This window comes from Brienomyrus brachyistius, chromosome 15, assembly GCF_023856365.1.
Source record: "Brienomyrus brachyistius isolate T26 chromosome 15, BBRACH_0.4, whole genome shotgun sequence".
Taxonomy (NCBI): domain Eukaryota; kingdom Metazoa; phylum Chordata; class Actinopteri; order Osteoglossiformes; family Mormyridae; genus Brienomyrus; species Brienomyrus brachyistius.
The window spans coordinates 13,391,675-13,410,917 of record NC_064547.1 but is presented as its reverse complement, the minus strand read 5'-3'; the positions used below and the strand labels follow the sequence as shown (position 1 = coordinate 13,410,917).

The window sequence follows — 19,243 nt, the reverse complement described above, 5'->3', positions numbered from 1 at the left end:
CAATAATATGCACATGATCAACTTCTCAATACGCTTTAATGTAAGACACAGACCAAAGGTCTCTAAACGTTAGCATGTGCTGGAGGAACACATATTTCACACTGAATAAGCAGCAACGCAAGTGAAACGATTAGCTGGTGAGGTTATTTTATGATGTTAATGTCGGGGTGCGGGTCAGAGGTTAAGGGGATGAGCAGGCTGGGCAGGAAGGATGAGGCACGCAGGCGGAACACGGGGAAAACGGGGATTTATTGAAGGGAAGGTCAGGGAAACAGCGAGGTAACATCAACTAACATCAATGACGGACAAAAACCAGGGCAAGACGTGGACTGAAATAGGCAAGACTGGGCGAAAATAATCAGACACAGCTGGGCAAGATCACGTCACCATCAGCCCCTCAAGAAAGTCATAAAGCAGCAAAGGTGACTGTCCACCATGAGGATGAAAGTCTATTGGCTTGATAACTTGCCTCATCGTGTGGGTTGGAGCTCAGGGCATCTGTGGTGCTGAGCTAGATCTAAGCGACTGCACCAGCCAGCCGCCAAACTGTCGGTGGCGTTGAGATTTATTAGAGATGCAGTGTTAGAATCATGACCTTCACCACACGTCCTGAGACCAATAATCAAAACAGCCACAGAATCATTGCTGCAGCTACCAGCTTCACTGGGGCGGCCGTGGTTTCCCTGTAACCATTCCAGCTCATAACGGGAGGTGATGGTTCTTTACAAATGTTTTTTTTTTCCAGAGATTACCGAGAGAAAACAGGTGCTATTTTAGCTCCTCTCAAGTTCATTAGATTTGACGTTGGAGAAGCGACTCCCAGTCTGGGTCTTGCATGCAACATTTCCAGCTGCATCCTGGGAAGCCTGGGACGGCCCACAGAACCTAAAGTGGTAACATGCAAATGGGTGCACCCTTTATTTCAGACACATGCAGCGATTGACAGATATATGACTGATTTTTATTCGTTCAATTTTACGAGGTGGTGTAAGCCTGAGAATGGCATTTACGAGGCTGATCTGTGGTGATACAGTTGATGGATTCTGTGTAGTCACGCCCACTCCAGCCACGACATCACTTCCTGTCTGCCAAAGAGTAGCTCTCCTTTGCCTCCACACTGCATGGAGGAGCCCTTGGCATCTCTCAGGTTTCCTCCTACATTCCTTCATGATCTTTCATCAGCAGGAGTCTTTGTTTTATGTCCTGTTTTTTTTTTTTTTGGTCACCTGATGCTCAGTGAGTCATAACTGTCAGAGTTAAAAAGGAATCCCTTGTTCAGGATATCAGTATGTGCAGTAACATATTAATGATTAAAGTCTGGAAACAGGGTGGCATGAATAAAACAGGCCCCTTCACACCTACTGTGCTCCAGAGGACGTCACTCAAAGAGTGAAGTTATTGGCCAGACCCTGGATTTGTCATCGAGGCTATGGCAGCCCATTTGGGAAATCTGTAAACAATTCCTGTGGTACATTGGTGTGTACAGTCATGTCCTCATTGTGATTGTTAATGGCTTTTTATGCATGTTACTCGCCTCCCTTCACTTCCTTTGTCTGAAACTAAACAGCGTTTCAGCAGTTGATTTGTAGACCTGCCACAGGTCTCAGTTAGGCGGCCAGCTAGGGCGTCATCTTCCGGGGGGGGCGGCGACTTAGCGAGCCGATTTCACTCTGCCTCGGACAGGGGGCGTCAGCAGTGAAGCAGGCCCAGGGTGCCACACGGACTTAGGCTAGTGCTGCCTGGTGCAGTCCGCTGCGAAATCTGCTAAACCTCATTTCTGAACGATGGACAAGTGGCCTGGGACAATTTCCTCATCACCCTCTGCTGTCCCTTCACCATAATCCTGCCTGTCACCGGAAAGGCCTTTGAAGTCAGAAATGGTTTGTCTCTCACCCAGTTTTTTTCTTCTCTCTGATCACTGGTGATTTACAGAATAACTACTGATAAGGAGGAGACCTTTTATTCGCTAATAATCGCCGCCAATTTGCATTCCCTTGCACAAGACGTCACATCAGTGTCACACCATAAATGCTGCTTATTACCAGTTACTGAATAAGTTAACCAATGTAAGTTTGCTTTCCCTGCCTGTCATTTCCCAGGATATTATTTAAAGCCGCCATGCTGTTAAGTAATGTAATCTCTTTCCTTATTAATGACAGGGAAATAAAATACGAACATGATTGTATACTTTTGTTTTTCAATCATCAGTTTCTATCTAAAATCAAGGCTCAGAAAAAAATCTGCAGGCCATCGATTAAAATGAAATCAATTTCAATTTCTACTGTGAATCTGTATCACATATAGCCTGTGGTTTTATCATAAATGATGGTAAATTTATCCGGAAAGAAATGAGGTCAAAGGCAAATTTATGAATGACAGAGAATATGGTCGGCTGAGAAATTCTCTGATGAGAAATGAAATAGCTACCTCTTCTGGGCGACAGATTAAATAGCTGCCTGTTTTGGGTAGCATAAAAAACTTACTTTTAAAAGAAATATATAGAAGAAAATATTATATGTCCTTTACTTGTTGTGCGCATAGGTGGTGTGGATATTAGGGCATGCCATAAAACTCTCAACATTGTGGGTCACCTCTACACTTAGTTGACGCCCAGACTCCCAAAGAAACGGATGCAGCAGATTCACCCAATCTGGCAACGCTGAGAGTGTTATGGACCTTAGCATTTGGTCAATCAGAAAATACTGACAGTCTGTCTGCTACCCGCTACTGAACAAAAATAAAAATAGGAATGTAGACCCCTGTCTCAGAGAAAGCTTTTAAGCCTCATTTTATGACATGTGTCAAGACACTGCTAAATTTGTGTTGCCATTATGCAACTTCTCAAAGGTTCTGGCAGCTTTAAAACAGGCATCTTCTCATTAAATGCTGTTTTTGTGTTGAACAAAGCTTAGATCTTTAAGCCAAAGGTAATGTGTGACTGAGAGTAGTGAATATGCAGTCCAGTGATGTTCCACAATGATCAACGAAGCCTTTAACCACCTCAGCAGGGTATCTTTTGCCCAGCGATCGTTTCTGTACAGACGGGAGAACCTTCGATCCGCTTCTCCCCGTTAAGCGACGGCGGCGCCTATGAGCACCTTTGACTTTGCGTTACCATGGTGAAGGAACACACTGCTGTAGGCTGTGGCAGCGGCCTGTCCCTCTGCAGCACGCGGTGTGGGAATAAAGGAGCGGCAATGAAGCATGTTTGATAAGCGAGAAGCGGGAACAGTGCCTTACAGGCGCTGAGCACGGGGGGCTGACGTTTGCTTGGTGTTTATGAAATTTGTGAGTAATCCAGCATGAATTCATGCATAGAGATGAGGGCGAAGTCTGTGACGGAATATGCAGAGGTTGCCAGCCTGCCTGTAAGATGATATCAAAAATTGCTGTCAATAGTGAGCCGTTTTAAGAAGAAGATATTTGAAAAATGAGAGAGAAAGTGAAGGGAAAACAGAAGAGTCATTAACATGGATAGAAATGTCCTTAATTTGACTCTAATTAATAAATCTTCTTGTCTAGAAAATGCCCCACAGAATAGTGGCTTCATTTAGGTTGACTCATCAGTGCTCAATCTGTCATTGGGTTTGTGTCTCGCATCTCTGCGTTTAGTCAGTTATATCTCTTACAGTATAGTAGTTGCACTGTATCCGTAACAGATATTCGCTGGCAATGTTTCTGACAAGTCCGAGATTAGTTCTCCTTATTGCCATCATAAATAACAAGTGATGTCACTGGAATTCTGACAGTGGGTGGAAGCTCGTGACAACGCAGGAGCCAAGCATGTTTGAGAAGAAGAGGTGTAAGACTAGTGGGAGCGCTTTGGAGCAGTGTGAAACAAGAAGCACATTCGGTGACTCGCCGACAGGAGCACTACTGGAGGCGAGCACCGAGTTACCCACATGTTTAAGATCGTCTCGAAGAGCAGGCCCTACTGATTGTGCATCCACTCCGTAACCGGCATCGCCTGCTCTGCCTTCCCCATGCTAATAGAGAGAACCCTTGCGTCGAGTTTCTTTGTTGTCGCCACCTGGCTGTTATGCGCGGATGGATTCACTTATGACCCACCAAAGTTTTTTGTCTGCTGAATTTCTCTTGAAAAAAACACACATTCGTAGGTCGTATCTCCATGTGGTTGATTGTATTGGTGCCTCTAATTTAGATTGTCTGTAATTTTCTATTTCAGTGATTCAGTGAGCCAGGCTTCCCAATATTTGCATTTCAAAAGATGGATTAGAATACAGTAAATTAAGCCTCTTCGTAACTGTGAATCCGTAACTGTTCTTCTTACAGGTACTTTTGGCGTGGTTGACCGATGATTTCGAATGAGAGACATGAATAAATTAGAATACGATAGGGACCAGCTTACCGATTGAGTAGGTGAGCCATGAGAAGACGAGCGGTTGGATGGAGCTCGCTCCTGGCATTTTTAGCTTGCCACGTCCATGCCAAAGAGCCGTTTGGTCCTAAATATGATACCCCGGGGCACGATGTCAGCCTGCCTCTGTAGCAGAGATGAAAGCAGGAGTGGCAAACAGGCTCAAATTCTCCTGAGAACTAAGGGTTTCTGTCAGCTTGGAAACAACTGTGTTGTTACTCCACAGACCTCTGTGGGGGGGGGGGGGGTAAGGTGGAACTGTCATCCCAGAAGTACACAGTGAGCCCAAGTCAAAAGGAATGGGCTGTCCTGTCACTCACCCAATACCAGCTCTGCAAATCGCCATTAATACTGCAGGTCACGTTCTCATACTCGCACAACACCTACCAGATGCTGTCAAATAAGGGTGAAAATTCCAAGGTCAACTTGTTTCCATAAATGAGAACATAAGTACCATCCGAGGGAGAGCCTACCAGGTGCTGGAAAATCATTTTTTAATAACGCCTGGGCTTCATTCAAGGGAATTTTAAAGCATTTTAAGAATAACGTCCTGGGGTCTGGCACCACAGCACCGGTTACCAGAGGCAGCTTGGCTTGATGAGCAAATGAAACGGTAATGGGGGAGGGCAGCGGGGGCTCTGACAGTTCGATTGTGGGTAAAACGCATGAATTGCGTAAATTGCAGGAAAGCACTCTTGGTAATTAAATCGACCTGTGGCATGTCGGTCCTGCTGATCTGCATTTGGCGCTCACCAGCGAGCCCCGTTACTGTCACCTGAGCGGGGTTGGACAGCCAGCCTGAATTTGTAAATTTCCTCTAATGCTAGGAAAATCAGGACACCTGTCATGTACTGCAGTGTGTAAAGGACACAGAGATCATTCTGCACCGCTGGCAGTGCTCCCGCTGCATAGATGGTCGCCCAGGGCTTGTGTTTGATTCCATTGTTGTATCGTCTCACCATTTCCAGAAATAAATCTCTCAGAGTTCAGCTACCTCACAGCTTTGAAGTCTCTCTAACACTATTGCTCTGAAGCTGTTTGCTGAACCTACATTTTTATCATTTCCAATGAATCAATTTACATACTCATGTTATTCGTTTCCAAGATGTCCAGCTTGTTCCTCTACGTCATACCCTAGGCTTCCAGGGTTAAGCTGGAGTTTTCCGGTGCCCTCTACTGAATGGGTAGTTATGGAAGAAGGATGTGTGGACGGATATGGTTATGCTCTTATAGGGAAACAACATGTAATTGCATGATGTTATAGGGAAACTATGTATTAATACATGAAAGCAATTCCAAAAATTAAATAATGAAATTCAATAATTATTTACATGTTGGGTACTATTAGTTATGCACATTATATTAATTGGCACTATTGTGTAATTATATCAGTATTCAGTATCTGTTATCCAGTGAAATCATGGCATGCAGTGAGGGGTGAACAAAGGCAGTGACCTCGCAGAAGCAGAGCCAGCAGACATGAACAAAGCCTCAAATTCGGAGGCACTGGGTCTTCCTTAAATTGATTTTCACCTTCAACTAACTAAAGCTGAGAATTTTAAACAGAAGCACAAAAAAAAAAATTGTCGATGGACAAACCAGCACAGCTGTGTGGGTATCACCTGTTATTTTGGGGGAGAGATCAGGGCAGATAACCACATAACCTATAGATGACCACCATCTGGAAGGCATCAAGATACACATCTTTAACAGCACGAGCGCTTAGACATGCAAAGCCTGGCCGTCTCCCCCATATCCATCTGAAACCGTGTGCCGCAGAGAGGAAAGAAATCCATTTCAAAGTAAACCGAGAAATATCTTTGAATTGTACAGCAGAATATAGAACACCTTTTAACCTCGCTGTAAGAAAATCTACCAGGCACCGTTCCAAGGAAAGACACATCAGCAATGCACAGCGGCGCTCTTGGACCGAGCTGATGCATTTCACCCAGCTGAGTCTGTCTGTCATTCTCTATCACTCCGTGCATCTTTCGCAAAGCCGTGCCGCTAACGCAGCTTGGTTAAGAACAGGAAATGCCTGTGCAGTTCCCCGTGGTCTGCAGGGTGCCCCACGTATCCATTTAACTGTCATATGAAAATAAATACAAATGTGTCAAAGCAACCTGATGGAAAGAGAAGGGGGAGAGTCTCTGCTGAGCCAGGTGGATTTTCCACAGTGGGTCATATCTGCACGTGCCACAAAGACCGCGAGGCGGTCGTGAGGCCTTTGTGATCATCTGCGATATAATAAAGTACTCTGCGAACATTTAAGCTGCCGGCTCCCCACTTACGCGGCCTGCTTTTCACACTGCTGAGTGAGCTGCATTTGTCATGTGTTAAAAATACTAGATTTGTTCATGTCGGCACCCTAATTAAAGGCTGAATAGCTGAAGTTTTCAATAAAAAATCTGTGTGTAGTCTACCGCAAACGTAATACCCTGACTGATGATGATGAGTATATTTCTGATATCTCAGGAATACCTTGTGCTGCAGATTAATTGACATTGTCACTAACGGTGCCCATTTCAGTGTTAATAAAGTGCTGTGACATTGTACTGCAAGGGGCAATGCTTAAATAAGCGTGCTATATTCAGCAACACTTATAATTTATGCAGAACCTCTCCACTCTTAAGGGTCCTCACCTTTGCTGTTGCTAACACTACAATAAGATTCCGTCGCACAGACACATATGTGACCTGTGCTGGCAAAATGAGTCGGAATTCGCACAAGCTAATTATGAGCTAGAGTCAAAAATGTTTAAAAAGAAGTAAATTTTCGTCGAAATTGAGATTTTCCAAAAAATGAGTCCATTAAGTCATCATCTATCGATCCCAATTTTCTTTGTCTTCAGAAATTAGTCCTTTATCTTAAATTTTCTTAGAAAAAAATTTGTGTTTTTCTCCACTAACTCGCGGCATGACTGGGACTCCCCCCACCGATTGTTTGGTATCACCGTGAAGCGAGGGTCGCCTACTTTCTAAAAATTTGCATAGAATTTCCAATGACATCACTCTGAACCAATAGAACTCGATTTTATAAAGCCATGTTGATGTAAACAAATTCTAACGGATGCAACTCGGTCATTTTTTGTCCGATTCCAACAAACCATACACCATTTTGAAGGTTTTAAAAATCTAAAAATAATAATGACTCCATTTTGAAAAATTCCTCATTCCAGCTCGTTTTGCCAGCACGGGTCACATATGTGTTTTAATGTTTAGAAGCCGCTTCCCATATGTTCAGCTGCCATGCAATTCATCTTCACCTGTCATCTGAAAGATCCGAGCACCTTGCCCGATGAAAGCCTTCCGTTCCCACCTCTATATTGGGGCCGGCAGACCCCCCTGGTCTTAAATCATGGGTGGAATTTAGCTGACCGTTCCTCCACCGTCGGCATTCATCGCCTGGATTTTCCTCTAAGGTGTCATAGGAATCCCGGCGGAATTAAAGTCATTTAAATCTTACCTTGAGATCACTGTTTTCAACAGGGACTATGAAAAGTGAATACTTATGCTTTTTCATACTAGGTCGGGCACAGATGGGGAGCACTTAATTTAAGTAAATATTGTGTGTCAACAAATAAAATAAGCTGAAAATCATCTACAGAATACATTAATAAACTGTGTTTTAAAATAACATCATTGATCAACTGAACATGTAAGAATGTTAGGATACCTTTCCCCATGACTAGCACACCTTTAAATGTGATTGGATGGACAAATGAGCTGCCAACGATCTTTGTGTCGTAGTGTCGTGGTCCAGATTAATTTACATAGCCCCGCCCCTTATCCAGTGTATGACGCTCCCCTTTAGGCTCTCATAACATCACTGATCTACTGAACATATAAGTGTGTTAGGGTACCTTTCCCCGTGACTGGCACACCTTTAAATGTGATTGGATGGACAAATGAGCCACCATTGATCTTTGTAGAGTGATATCATTGTGGTCCAGACTAATTTGCATAGCCCCGCCCCTTATCCAGTGTATGAGGCTCCCCTCAGGCTGTCATACAGCAGCATGTGACATTTTCCGAATCTATTGGGAATACTTCTCCCAAAATGAATAAAGAAGATAGGAAGGGAAGCAGGAATAAAAACAAGGATAGGAAGCACTGAAGACTATTTGGCAAAATGCCATTTTTTAAATGCTGAACTAAACGTGCCCGATTCTTTTTTTTTTGTCAGCAAATCTTGTATATTTTACTAATTTGTGGAGCTCTTTTTAGGAATTGTGAAAGTGAGAGTCCATGGGAAGTCCCCACAATGATAATCCTGCATGTGTTGAAGAACATGTATACAGGCAGGTTTAAGAAAATCACGTTTATAATATTCATAAATGTCAGTCAGCATTAATGGATAGGTCAGAAATCACGCGTCATTAACGAGGGTTTTCTGAGTACAGCGATTGTTCAGAATCATGACTCGTACCCGTTGAATAAATCATGCAGAATTTAAATATAAGCATCATGGGGTTTATTAAAGAGATCAGAAGCTGTGATGAAAATACAGGTCACTCTGAAGCTTCTGGAATCTGTGCCCCCCAGCATCAGGGTGGGGGCCGCACAGCGTGACTGCGTGTCCCGTCATCCTGCCTTGATGACTCCGATCACCCTGTTCTAAAATGCCCGACTAGGCAGCCACAAAGGGAGATTTACTTTCAGTTAAAGGTCATATAACAAGCCAGTGGTCACATGATATCAGCCTGACTGCAGCGGGGATCAGGAGTTATACCGTGAAAGGCCAGAGCTTGGCAGCGCAGAATTAATGCGAGTAATCATATAAATAATGAAGGATAATCAAAAATATCACCAAATATCCTGTTTACTATTTAGTGTAGCTACTGTTCATCAATGACTGACATTTCTGAGAATGACAAGATCTGCATTTTATTTTTGGTATTAGTGCAGGATAAAAACAAAATTTGTTCAGGCTGTTTGGTTCTGCTGGAAGCCACTTGGGCCGCATAGCTATGCATTACACCGAGCTGCTAGCAGGGGTTTGGCTGGCTCGACGTGAGCCCGCTCCCGATCCGCATCCGGGATCCAGGCTTTCCCAGGAGGCGGGGCTGTAGCGGACGTGCACGCTGCATTCTGAGGCGGAGAGCATTCAGGCGGAGGCAGAGCTAACGGGAGGCACGGGGCAGTCGCATCAGGCAGCGTCAACGAGCCGCGGGAAGACAAGGAGAGCAGGCAGAGAGGGGGAGAACGGAGCTGAATGAGGAGTCGCACGGAGAGGTAACGGCAGCCATCGTTTTCTGCAGTAAAGGGGGTTTGTGGATGTGTGAATGGGGGCGGGGGGGGGGCTGGGGAGCGTGTGTGCCGCAGGAATTTGTGCAAGGCTTCCACATCTTCTCTCACTTTTGTAATAGATTATAGCTCCTCCTGGGTTTTTAAAGCACATCTAACGTCCAATCAGGATTCAGTGTGGTGCCCGCAGACGTGGCGAACAGTGTGCGCCAGGCGTTAACTTGTGCGCGCCCTCTCAGCTTGCCCTTCTGCCTCTCACTGGCTCTTCCCGAATCCTGTCCCGCACTGCCACTTGGCTGCCTCCATGCCCCGGGTAGGCGCGGTGATGCTGGGGAGAAAGTAGGCGGCAGAGGGTTCTACCCGGGGGTCAGAAATGACAATCTTCCCCAGGGGGACGCTGACCAAACGTGCCATTCCTTACAGGGAAAGGGGCACAGGTCACTCCCTGACAGAGTCTCCGCTGGCAGCTCGGTAGGGTTCCTCCGTTAGTCTTGCCACCGCTTGCCTGACGGCCATTATAAGGGTTGCTGGTGTTCATTACCATTCAGAACCATCATGCAGTTATACAAAAAGAGAAGACGTCCCCCGACAAACGGAAACATGACCCAGGCTTCGTTTCGCATGCCTAAATGGCAGCAGAATAGGTTCCATGTTACTAACAAGGCTACTAGCTACGCTTCATGCACAAGAGTCGCGAAATGCCAGTTTAATGCTTTGCCTGAAGTTCTCATTTTCACACTTGTCCATTCTTGAGGGTTTGTCACTCTCCGGCATGATAAGCATCTATTTGTTTCCATGGTAACCCCTTTTAATCTCTCCCCAACCCCCCGACGACCTCCACCCACCCCTATATCACCTTCACCTCCCCTCTAGTGTGTCCCCCCATTCAGCCAGTGCATACATCAGGGCCGTCGAACAATTAATCAGCCAGCGTTTTGCACCTGTGGGGGGGATGGACGAAGACCCCAGATGTCCAATTTGTTTTAATCTGAATTAATGTATTCCACACACCAGCAAAATTAAAAATGAATGCTGCTGGCTTCCTCAAGGTTTAAAATGTGTTTTTTTCCCCCACAACAGTTCTGATTAGAATTTGCGAATTTAGAGTTCAGACAGGCTTGTGGGTCGGGGACCCCCCCACTTTGAATCAGCAGACTTCTGCATAATCAACAGTCCCCAGGGTAAAAAAAAAATAATTAGCACTTCTCCATAAATTAGGACCAGAAATGCAGACCAAAGGTTCCCGTTGTTTCACGACTGGGGTATCTATAGGGGGGTTTATAAATATTATAATCATATCAGAATTAAAGGAAAGCGCTGTGTCAAACTTGGTGTATATCAGAGTGCACCACAGCAGATTCAATCACTTTGCACTGGGAGCGGTTTCTCTGCTGTCCATGTGGTCAGCGTTTTATAATGAATTGCTTGGGTTGATTTAGAATGGAAATGTGTGCCAGTGCTGAGAATCAGGTCCGGAGCACTGATTTATTTCTCAGGTGTTCATACATAACCTCTTCACTGCAATTGTGTAATGATTCCAGAGTGTGATGGATGCCATCTTGGAAACTTGGATTCGTTTATGTTTCCAATTGGGAGTGATTATTTAAAACCAAGTGAGAAAATTTTATATAAGAAACTAAGGAAGGATCATTTATTCCTGAAACCCAGAACCCTGTTTTATAGTTGAATTTTGAGTGAAAGGTCTGGTTCTAACCTACAGTCTCACAAGCTGACCAGAACTGTTCTCTAGTCGACCTGGCATGGTTAACAGACTTTGCCTTAACAAAATGCAATACACCATTGTGTAATTGAAAAGAACAACAGTGAAACTGAATGATCAGTCGGGCGATGCTATAAAGGGAACTCAACTGAAATTGAAAACCACCAATCAGGGAACACTACAAAGAGAATTCTTTTGAGGCCCACCAGCCAGGGAACTTAATCGATGTGTCTCATCCATCTCTTACTGAGCAACCACAAGCCAAGCCCATTCAGCGTTTTCAGTGACCCGTATGACCACAGGTGTCATGTGGGTGACAATGAAGTCTGATTAAATCAGCATCCTCTATATTAGGGCTTCCCAACCCCTAATGTTCCCGCTGGGCCACAGAACGCCAAGGTTTTATAACAGGGCTGCCCTGTATTGAAAAATAAAATGCATTCATGTATCGATCCACGAAAATATGTGATTTGTCTTGTATTTCAATACACATTGCATTCCCCCCCCCCCAGCTCAAAAAATGCTATTGATGGGACCCCCCCCCCCATCAATCAGGAAAAAGGATATATTGTCTCATTCATGTGAATGAATCATATTTGGCACCAATGGCAGAGAGAACTGAAAATACTAGTGCAGATGCAATGCGTACATGGGCTGGTGTTGCTGATCTGCAAGTCGACAAGGCTGAGAAATATTATTGGACTGGTCTGACCTGGGAAACGGAGGAAAAGGGGAAAAGTCACATACGAAACTAGGAATGGATGAGACAAAAAAAGGAAATGATGAATTAGACTGGTGGCATGGTGGCAGGAGGGGGGGCCGTAGTCTCGCACCCCCTGTACCTCGGCTCTGTGTGTATGGAATTCTCACTGCGTCATGAGGGTTTGCATGTAGAATCCAAAGACTGCTGCTAGTTAAGCCTAAAGTGTGTGTGTGTGTGTGTGTGGGGGGGGGGTTATGTGCAAATGTCCCCACACTGTGATAAAAACCTGTTATTTTGACATTGTTCTAACCATTTTTTCAGTCCTCACAAGAGGGAACTCATTTTTATAAATCCATGACTGCAATCAAAAAAAATGCCAAAAGGCTTGCATTTTGTTTGGTTAGTTATGGTTAAGGTTAAGGATGGGTAGGGGTTGAGGTCGTCATTGTTGGGATTGAATACAAATGTGTGTGTGTGTGTGTGTGTGAGAGTGTGTGTGTGTGTGAGCGGGTATACCTATCCTTATGGGGACACAATGTCCCCATAACATGATAAATATCCGTTTTTTTTTCCCTTATGGGGACCGGTTTCCTGGTCCCCATAAGGGAAAACTTTATTTTATAAAAATCAGTGACTGCTATCAAAAAACTAAAAATGCAAAAACTCTTGTATTTTGCTTGGTTACTTATGGTTATGGTTAGGGCAGGGTGGGTATAGTTGTCAGGTTAAGGTTGTCATAGTTAGCATTAGCATTTTTCCCATAGAAGTGAATGAGTGGGCCCCATAAGGATAGGTATACCCCACATGTGCGTGTGTGTGTGTGTGTGTGTGTGTGTGTGTGTGTGTGTGTGTGTGCATGCGCCTTGCAATGGACTGGCATCCCATCCCATCCCAGATGCTGCCTGGGACAGGATAAGGGGTTGGAAGATCAGTGCAGTCCTTGCTGTCTCCCTGTCTGCTTGTGAGGGAGAATGATAATTATTCACATTTTGTCTTCAACAGAAGTATATATGCTAAAAGCCTGAAAATGAGATGCAGCTCATGCGCCCCTTTTGTCTTTTTCCCTCAAGTAGATTATAATACGACAGCCAGACAAGATGCAATTTGCAATGCGCAGAAGTGTTTTCCTGTCAACAGACAATAGGTCATTCACATGCTAATGTTGGAGCCTTTTCCAGGGCTTTAGACCTTTTGAGGTAACATCTACACAAGTTACATATGCCCATGAAGCAGCCAGTCCCTTATGGTGGTGTAATTGGATTCCTGTCAGGGGCAGGGCCACAGAAAACTAATATGAAATGCGTATAGATCAATTGAGGACAATCTGATGGTAAGAGATTATGAATTGGCACCACATGGTAAGTGATACATCAGTAGGCCAGTCGCATCAGTTTCCTCATTTCACCCAAGTCCATTCCGTTGGTGCAGATCGCGAAGACGTGGTTCGGTCGACAGCCGATGTGTTTGGGCTAGTTGACCTACCCTGTTGGATTTTCGATTTGGCTTACCTCGCTTGTCTTGCCCTCCCCCCTTGCAGAAACTGGTCACATCGACCCCGTTCTGATCGAGAGGTATAACACGCCAGGCTTTGTGGGCTGTTTTTCACGGGTGCAGTTCAACGACATTGCCCCCCTGAAAGCTGCCCTGAGGTCACGAATTACCGCCCCCGTCTCCGTTCAAGGGAAGCTGGTGGAATCTAACTGCGGGGCCTCCCCTCTCACCATCCCACCAATGTCTGCCGCCACAGACCCCTGGCGCCTGGACTCAGGTAGGAGTCTCATTCATTCATTCATTCATTCATTCTCATTCATTCAGGTAGGAGTTTTCTGATTCATTATCTAACAGCACAAGTTGTGGTATATAAACAAGGTTGTTGTTTGTGTTGAAATTCCACTTTTCAGCCATTTGGATATTTTGGTTGTTCTAAACGCCATTTGGGCTGATAGTAGCTCCATCTTCAGCTGTGGACTGTGGGTAGGGGCTGGTATCTTTACCTCAGAGTATCCAGAGTAATTTTGCTGTCTGAAAAGCATTTTGTTGTGCAAATGTCACAGCTTTGGTGCACCGCGTGACCTGCACGCTACCGTCCCTTGTCATTGATTGTTTGAAAAATGCTACCCAACCCAAACCACTCTACATCTCTGACTGTTACACGCTCAACTGAGTTAAATCAATCAAACATACGTTCATCATTTTTTCTGTCTTAATTTGTGAGGCTGAAGCTTGTCTGGCCCTTATGACGGTGACGGGTGGATTATTAATAGCATCTCTGCAGTACCTAGTTTCCTTTGCTTAGCCGGCAATGTTCCCCTTAGAAGTCTGCTGCAGTCCTATTGATCGATATGAGCTGCACAGTGAAGCATTTGCCTAAGACAGAAGATTTGTAGCCTTCTGTCTCCCTGTTGATGTCGCAGTTTATAGCAACACATTATTAGCTTTATTGTGTTATGCGCTGTTTGCATTGCAGTTAGAACCCAGGTACTCATTCGTAATTCAACATGGCTAAGCACAGTTCCTAAATCTCTCTCTCTTTCTGTAGGGGTCCGATTGTGGTTATATGTTTTTTTCCTACTGCTTGTGCGAAGTTTTTTGTTTTTTGCGCTCTGTGTTCCACAAGCCTTCGAATGCACTGTTGCTGGCACAAGATTTATGAAGCGGATGCCCTGCAGTCACCTGGGTTGTGGGTGACAGGTCGGTGTGGCGGATTAGTGCAGTCCTGGCCTGTGCTTGACTCTGTGAGCTTGGGTCAAGGCCAGCATCTTACCCATGGGAGCGTTAGCGCTTCATAAGAGCTGGCGGCGGGAGCGTGCTGGAGAGCTCGCTTGTGTTCTCCTCCTGCTCTTGGCCTGGAGAGCCCGCAGCCCTGGCACTAAGTGGACCGGGTGCAGACTCACACCTGCTCATTCACTGCTTCATATACAGGCAGTCCTTGACTGACATAAGCAACCTGTTCCACAAACCATTACGTAAGTCAAATTTAACGTAAGTCGGATTTACCATAACATTCAACAAATGTTATGGCAAAATGTCACCTTCATACATTAGCGTTTCTGTAAACTGGATGTATCTTGGATATTTTTTTGCACAGGTCTACTTAAGTCAGTTCGCCTTAGTCACGGGCAGCCCGTAGCTCCTTGCTGACATTTTTAAGTTCTTGTGGGATGTGATGCATGTTTCCGTAAAGAGACGAATGTTAAAAGCGTCGCCCTGCAGCCCTGAAGGTTATACTCCGCCCAAGAGGTGTTAGGATGACATTTCACACCAGATGTGTTCTCGCTGGACATTTCCATAGCACGTGAGGGTAATTACAGTATTGTGATACTTAATTAGGAGGCGTGATGCACAGACATGCTCTGTTTTCCTCCCCATGGTTCAGCCAGCTAGTGACAAGTGACACTTAAATAAACACATGGCATATGACTGGCCATGTAAGCCGCGTTCCGCTGACAGATATACTTTAAAGCCACACCCATTTCTTGTGGCTCTCATGTGACTGGCCATGTAAGCCGCGTTCCGCTGACAGATATACTTTAAAGCCACACCCATTTCTTGTGGCTCTCATGTGACTGAGCCACAGCAGGGTCTGGATGATACCCAAGTCTCTGTTAAGGCTGCATTCCTTTCCCGCCACGGTTAAAGGAACGACCGCACTCCGTTTCATCCAAACACTGCTAAAAAGCCACAGAGGGCTGTCATACCCCACAGCCCCCCCTCTGGTTTGGGTTGGCTTTGGAATGTCAGACGGCAGAGAGATTAAAGCCTGGTTCTCCATCACTGCCCATCCCTCGCTTTCTCTGCATTGCTGAATACCCAGAATGCCACTCTGATTCACCCCCCACCCACTCCACCCATGACATACTCCCCACAGACCGTCTGGCAGTGATTTCTTTCGCTGCTAATCAGATGTGAATTTCTGCAGTCTGGACAGGCTTGGTTCTTAAAATAAATAGAGGGAACACAATAACTAATTGCCTTGTTATGTTCTTTCATGGGTTAAGCCTGCGGAGGTTGTTCAGTCAGGTTTTCTGATAATCGCACAACTCAGTGTAGCGCAGGCTCTGTGTTGATTTTAGTCCGTAATGCTTTTGACTACCTATAAAGCAATGGCATCTATGTGACCACAGGACTGACGCTAGCCGAGGATTTGTAGACAGGAAGTCAGTGTTTGTGACTCACCATTACATCCTGATATGCTCCTTCTGTGAGACATAAAGCGGACTTTCTATTCACAGGTCTGAAGCTGTAAGTCAGGTGACAGCTTGGTTGAAATTTCCTGAGTGAGAAAATTACATGGTATTCAGAATGACTTAGAATATCATTTTTGAGAGAAAATTGTTTGAAAAAAAACAGAAATATGTTTTTCTTTTCAGCTGGTGCTGACTTCCCATTCAATGAGGAACGGGTTATTCCCGATGGAGTGAACAGGAATTCTGCAATAATTGGAGGTGGGTTTAATTCTGTATCGAATGTCCAGTTTTATCTGGTGACTGAACAGCAATATCATCTGATACGTTGTCCGATGAAGACAAATGACTTGATTCCATCCTCCCTCCCGTGCAGGTGTCATCGCCGTGGTGATCTTCACAATCCTCTGCACGCTGGTGTTCCTGATCCGCTACATGTTCCGTCACAAAGGCACCTACCACACCAATGAGGCGAAGGGGGCAGAGACCGCGGACAACGCCGATGCCGCCATCATGGGCCATGACCCCACTTTCACGGAGACCATAGACGAGAGCAAGAAGGAGTGGTTCATCTAAGAGGACAATGAGAGAGAGAGAGAGAGAGAGAGAGAGAAGAACGTGTACATAGGCCGGGGGGGCAGGGGTGGGCTTCAAAAACTCTGCACACTTTCCAATCAGCTTCTGAAGATTGGGACGAGCGGAAAATTTGAGGAATGCTGAGTTTTCCCTATTGAGCGACTTTGTATTGTGGCCGGCCTATCTTTAATTTTACGGCGTGTTTGGGAGTCTGAGGTGTCATATCAGTATTCGTGTCACATTGTAAGCACATCCAGTCGCCACCGGATGGATCTGCAGTGCTCTATTATTCATTTCACACCTAAGCATCTTAGATACACATCGCACATTTGCTTTCTTCCAGAAGCTTCCGAGTGAGTTTTCAGTACAGAGAACAGTACAGTAAGAGGTTTTCCAGCAGGGAGATGCTGAATATTTTTATTTTGCAAATGATACATGTGGAAAATAGAGATTTATAGCACATACAGGACTACATTTTATTCGTATAGATACTGGTCAGTTCTGAAAGGTAAATATGGTTGCTTGGTTCAAGGTGGTGTTGAACTGTCATTAGGTTCATCCAGCAAACATCACTGATTCTGTCTTCGGAGAAAAATCCTTTTCCTATAGATGGTGCACTTTTTATTTGCCAAAAATAGTTTTTTAAGATGTTTTTTTATTTATGTGAAAGTGTCGTTCTTTAGACTTTTTGCGATGTTTACACAACTAGAGAAACTGTGTACCAAGTTCCACAGTCACACATGAACCAAGAAAGTGGACAAGTTCAGTACCTAGCAGGTTTAATTGGCATAATCCACCCTGCTTTGGAATTCAGCCACTTAGACCTTTCTGTGGTTTAACACCATACAAGTATAAGGGGTTCAGAGAAGTTAAAGACAAAAAGGGCCCAGTGTTTTATATAGGACATGTGAGAGTCATTTATTAATGGAAATGTTCTCCCTTCTGATACCGATCTATCAGAATTTGACAAGTTCAATTTTTATTTATTCAAAGAAGTGTTTCTTTGTATTGTCTGCCTATATTTACTTTACACATTTGCGTTATACTCAGTTTCATTGTGTCTGTGGACCATCTGCATGAATTTTACCACCCTAGTTATTTCTCTTGTTGTTGGATAAACGAGTGGCTCCATACCTGAAAATCTAGATCTCCTTGAATTTGGCCAGAACCTCAAGTTCTGACAGTAAGAATGTTGTAGACAAAACTGGTGTAATATATCTCAGCAGACGCTGTACAAGTGAAGATTGGAGAGAAATTGAGCTTAGAGGCCTCACATTATTGTTTTATTTTATTCCATCATCTAAATTAACTTAGCCGTCTAAGAGGTACATGAAATATTTGCCATTCCAAAGTTCCAGTTCCAGAATTTACCAAAACTTGAGTAAAATGTGGATATTAATTAGCATCACTGTGACACTACAAACCCATCCTGTCTTGCATGCCATACCTGTAAGGAGGTCCATCCCCACCCGCATATTTCCCTGTCATTCCCGGGAACACCCTCAAAGCTCTCAGTGCTCATGGACCTGTGCTATTGAAAAGTGGATGTGTTTTCAAGTCAATTGCAATGGATGGGCATGGTAGCATGGGATAGCAAGGCAAAATGACTATTGCAGCACGTATCATTAGCAGTCAATAAATGTTTTCATCTAGTGTTCTTGTTTGGTGGACAATGCGCCATTCACACTGCAACGAGCATGGGAATTTTACTAAACCAAAATCATCTGAAGGCAGAAGGAAAAATGATTGGTTCAAAGAGATAACCAATCAGATTGAACAGAAGGTGCATCCAAGTAACTAGAGGAGGCAAGACCAACCAATCAGAGGTCTCCCCTAATTGTTTTCACTCACCTCCTTTACAATATGATTGGTTATTTCTCTGAAACTCCCACAAGCGCTGAACCCCCCTAGGTTTATATGGGTAAAATGGGGGCACAGCTTCCCTTTTCTTTCTAGAATGCACTGGCTGAGCTGTGTGTGTCTGTTCTTTTCTCTGCCCTGGTAGAGGCAGCTCATGGGTGTTTTATTTACAGAAAGCATTTTCTGAGGACAGAATGAAATAAGATTGGTTCAAGGAGATAACTAATCACATTGTAGAGGAGGTGGGTCCAACCAATCAGATGTCTTAGTCCCGCCTCCTACATATACTTGGCCCCACCTCCGTTACAATCTGATTGATTATCTTTCTGAAGCAATCATTTTTCGTTCTACCCTCAGAACAATTCTGTGTAAGTAAAACTCTCACGGCGGCAGAGGCATGCCTGCCATTTGATATCACACACCCACACACAGACCTTCTGCATCAGGAGTACCACCTGGTACCACAGCAGATGTGGTACCCTGGTACCCTGATGTACATCCCCACCCCCATCCAATGGTTTAGTTATGACCAGTTCAGGATGTCACTCCAGCTGCTCAGCCCTGCCAATCTCCACC

The 19,243-nt window shown here is 44.6% G+C and overlaps 1 protein-coding gene across 1 annotated transcript in view; it reads left to right on the top strand.

The window, feature by feature from the left end:
• The window catches only part of cntnap2a (contactin associated protein 2a), a 322,047-nt gene extending 303,591 nt beyond the window's left edge, over window positions 1–18,456 (top strand). The window contains exons 22-24 of the mRNA XM_048977149.1: window positions 13,585–13,815; window positions 16,418–16,492; window positions 16,608–18,456. Of these exons, the coding sequence (XP_048833106.1) occupies window positions 13,585–13,815; window positions 16,418–16,492; window positions 16,608–16,807 (506 nt within the window). The 3' untranslated portion in view covers window positions 16,808–18,456. The remainder of the gene's footprint in view (window positions 1–13,584; window positions 13,816–16,417; window positions 16,493–16,607) is intronic.
• The last annotated feature ends 787 nt before the right edge of the window (window positions 18,457–19,243 follow it).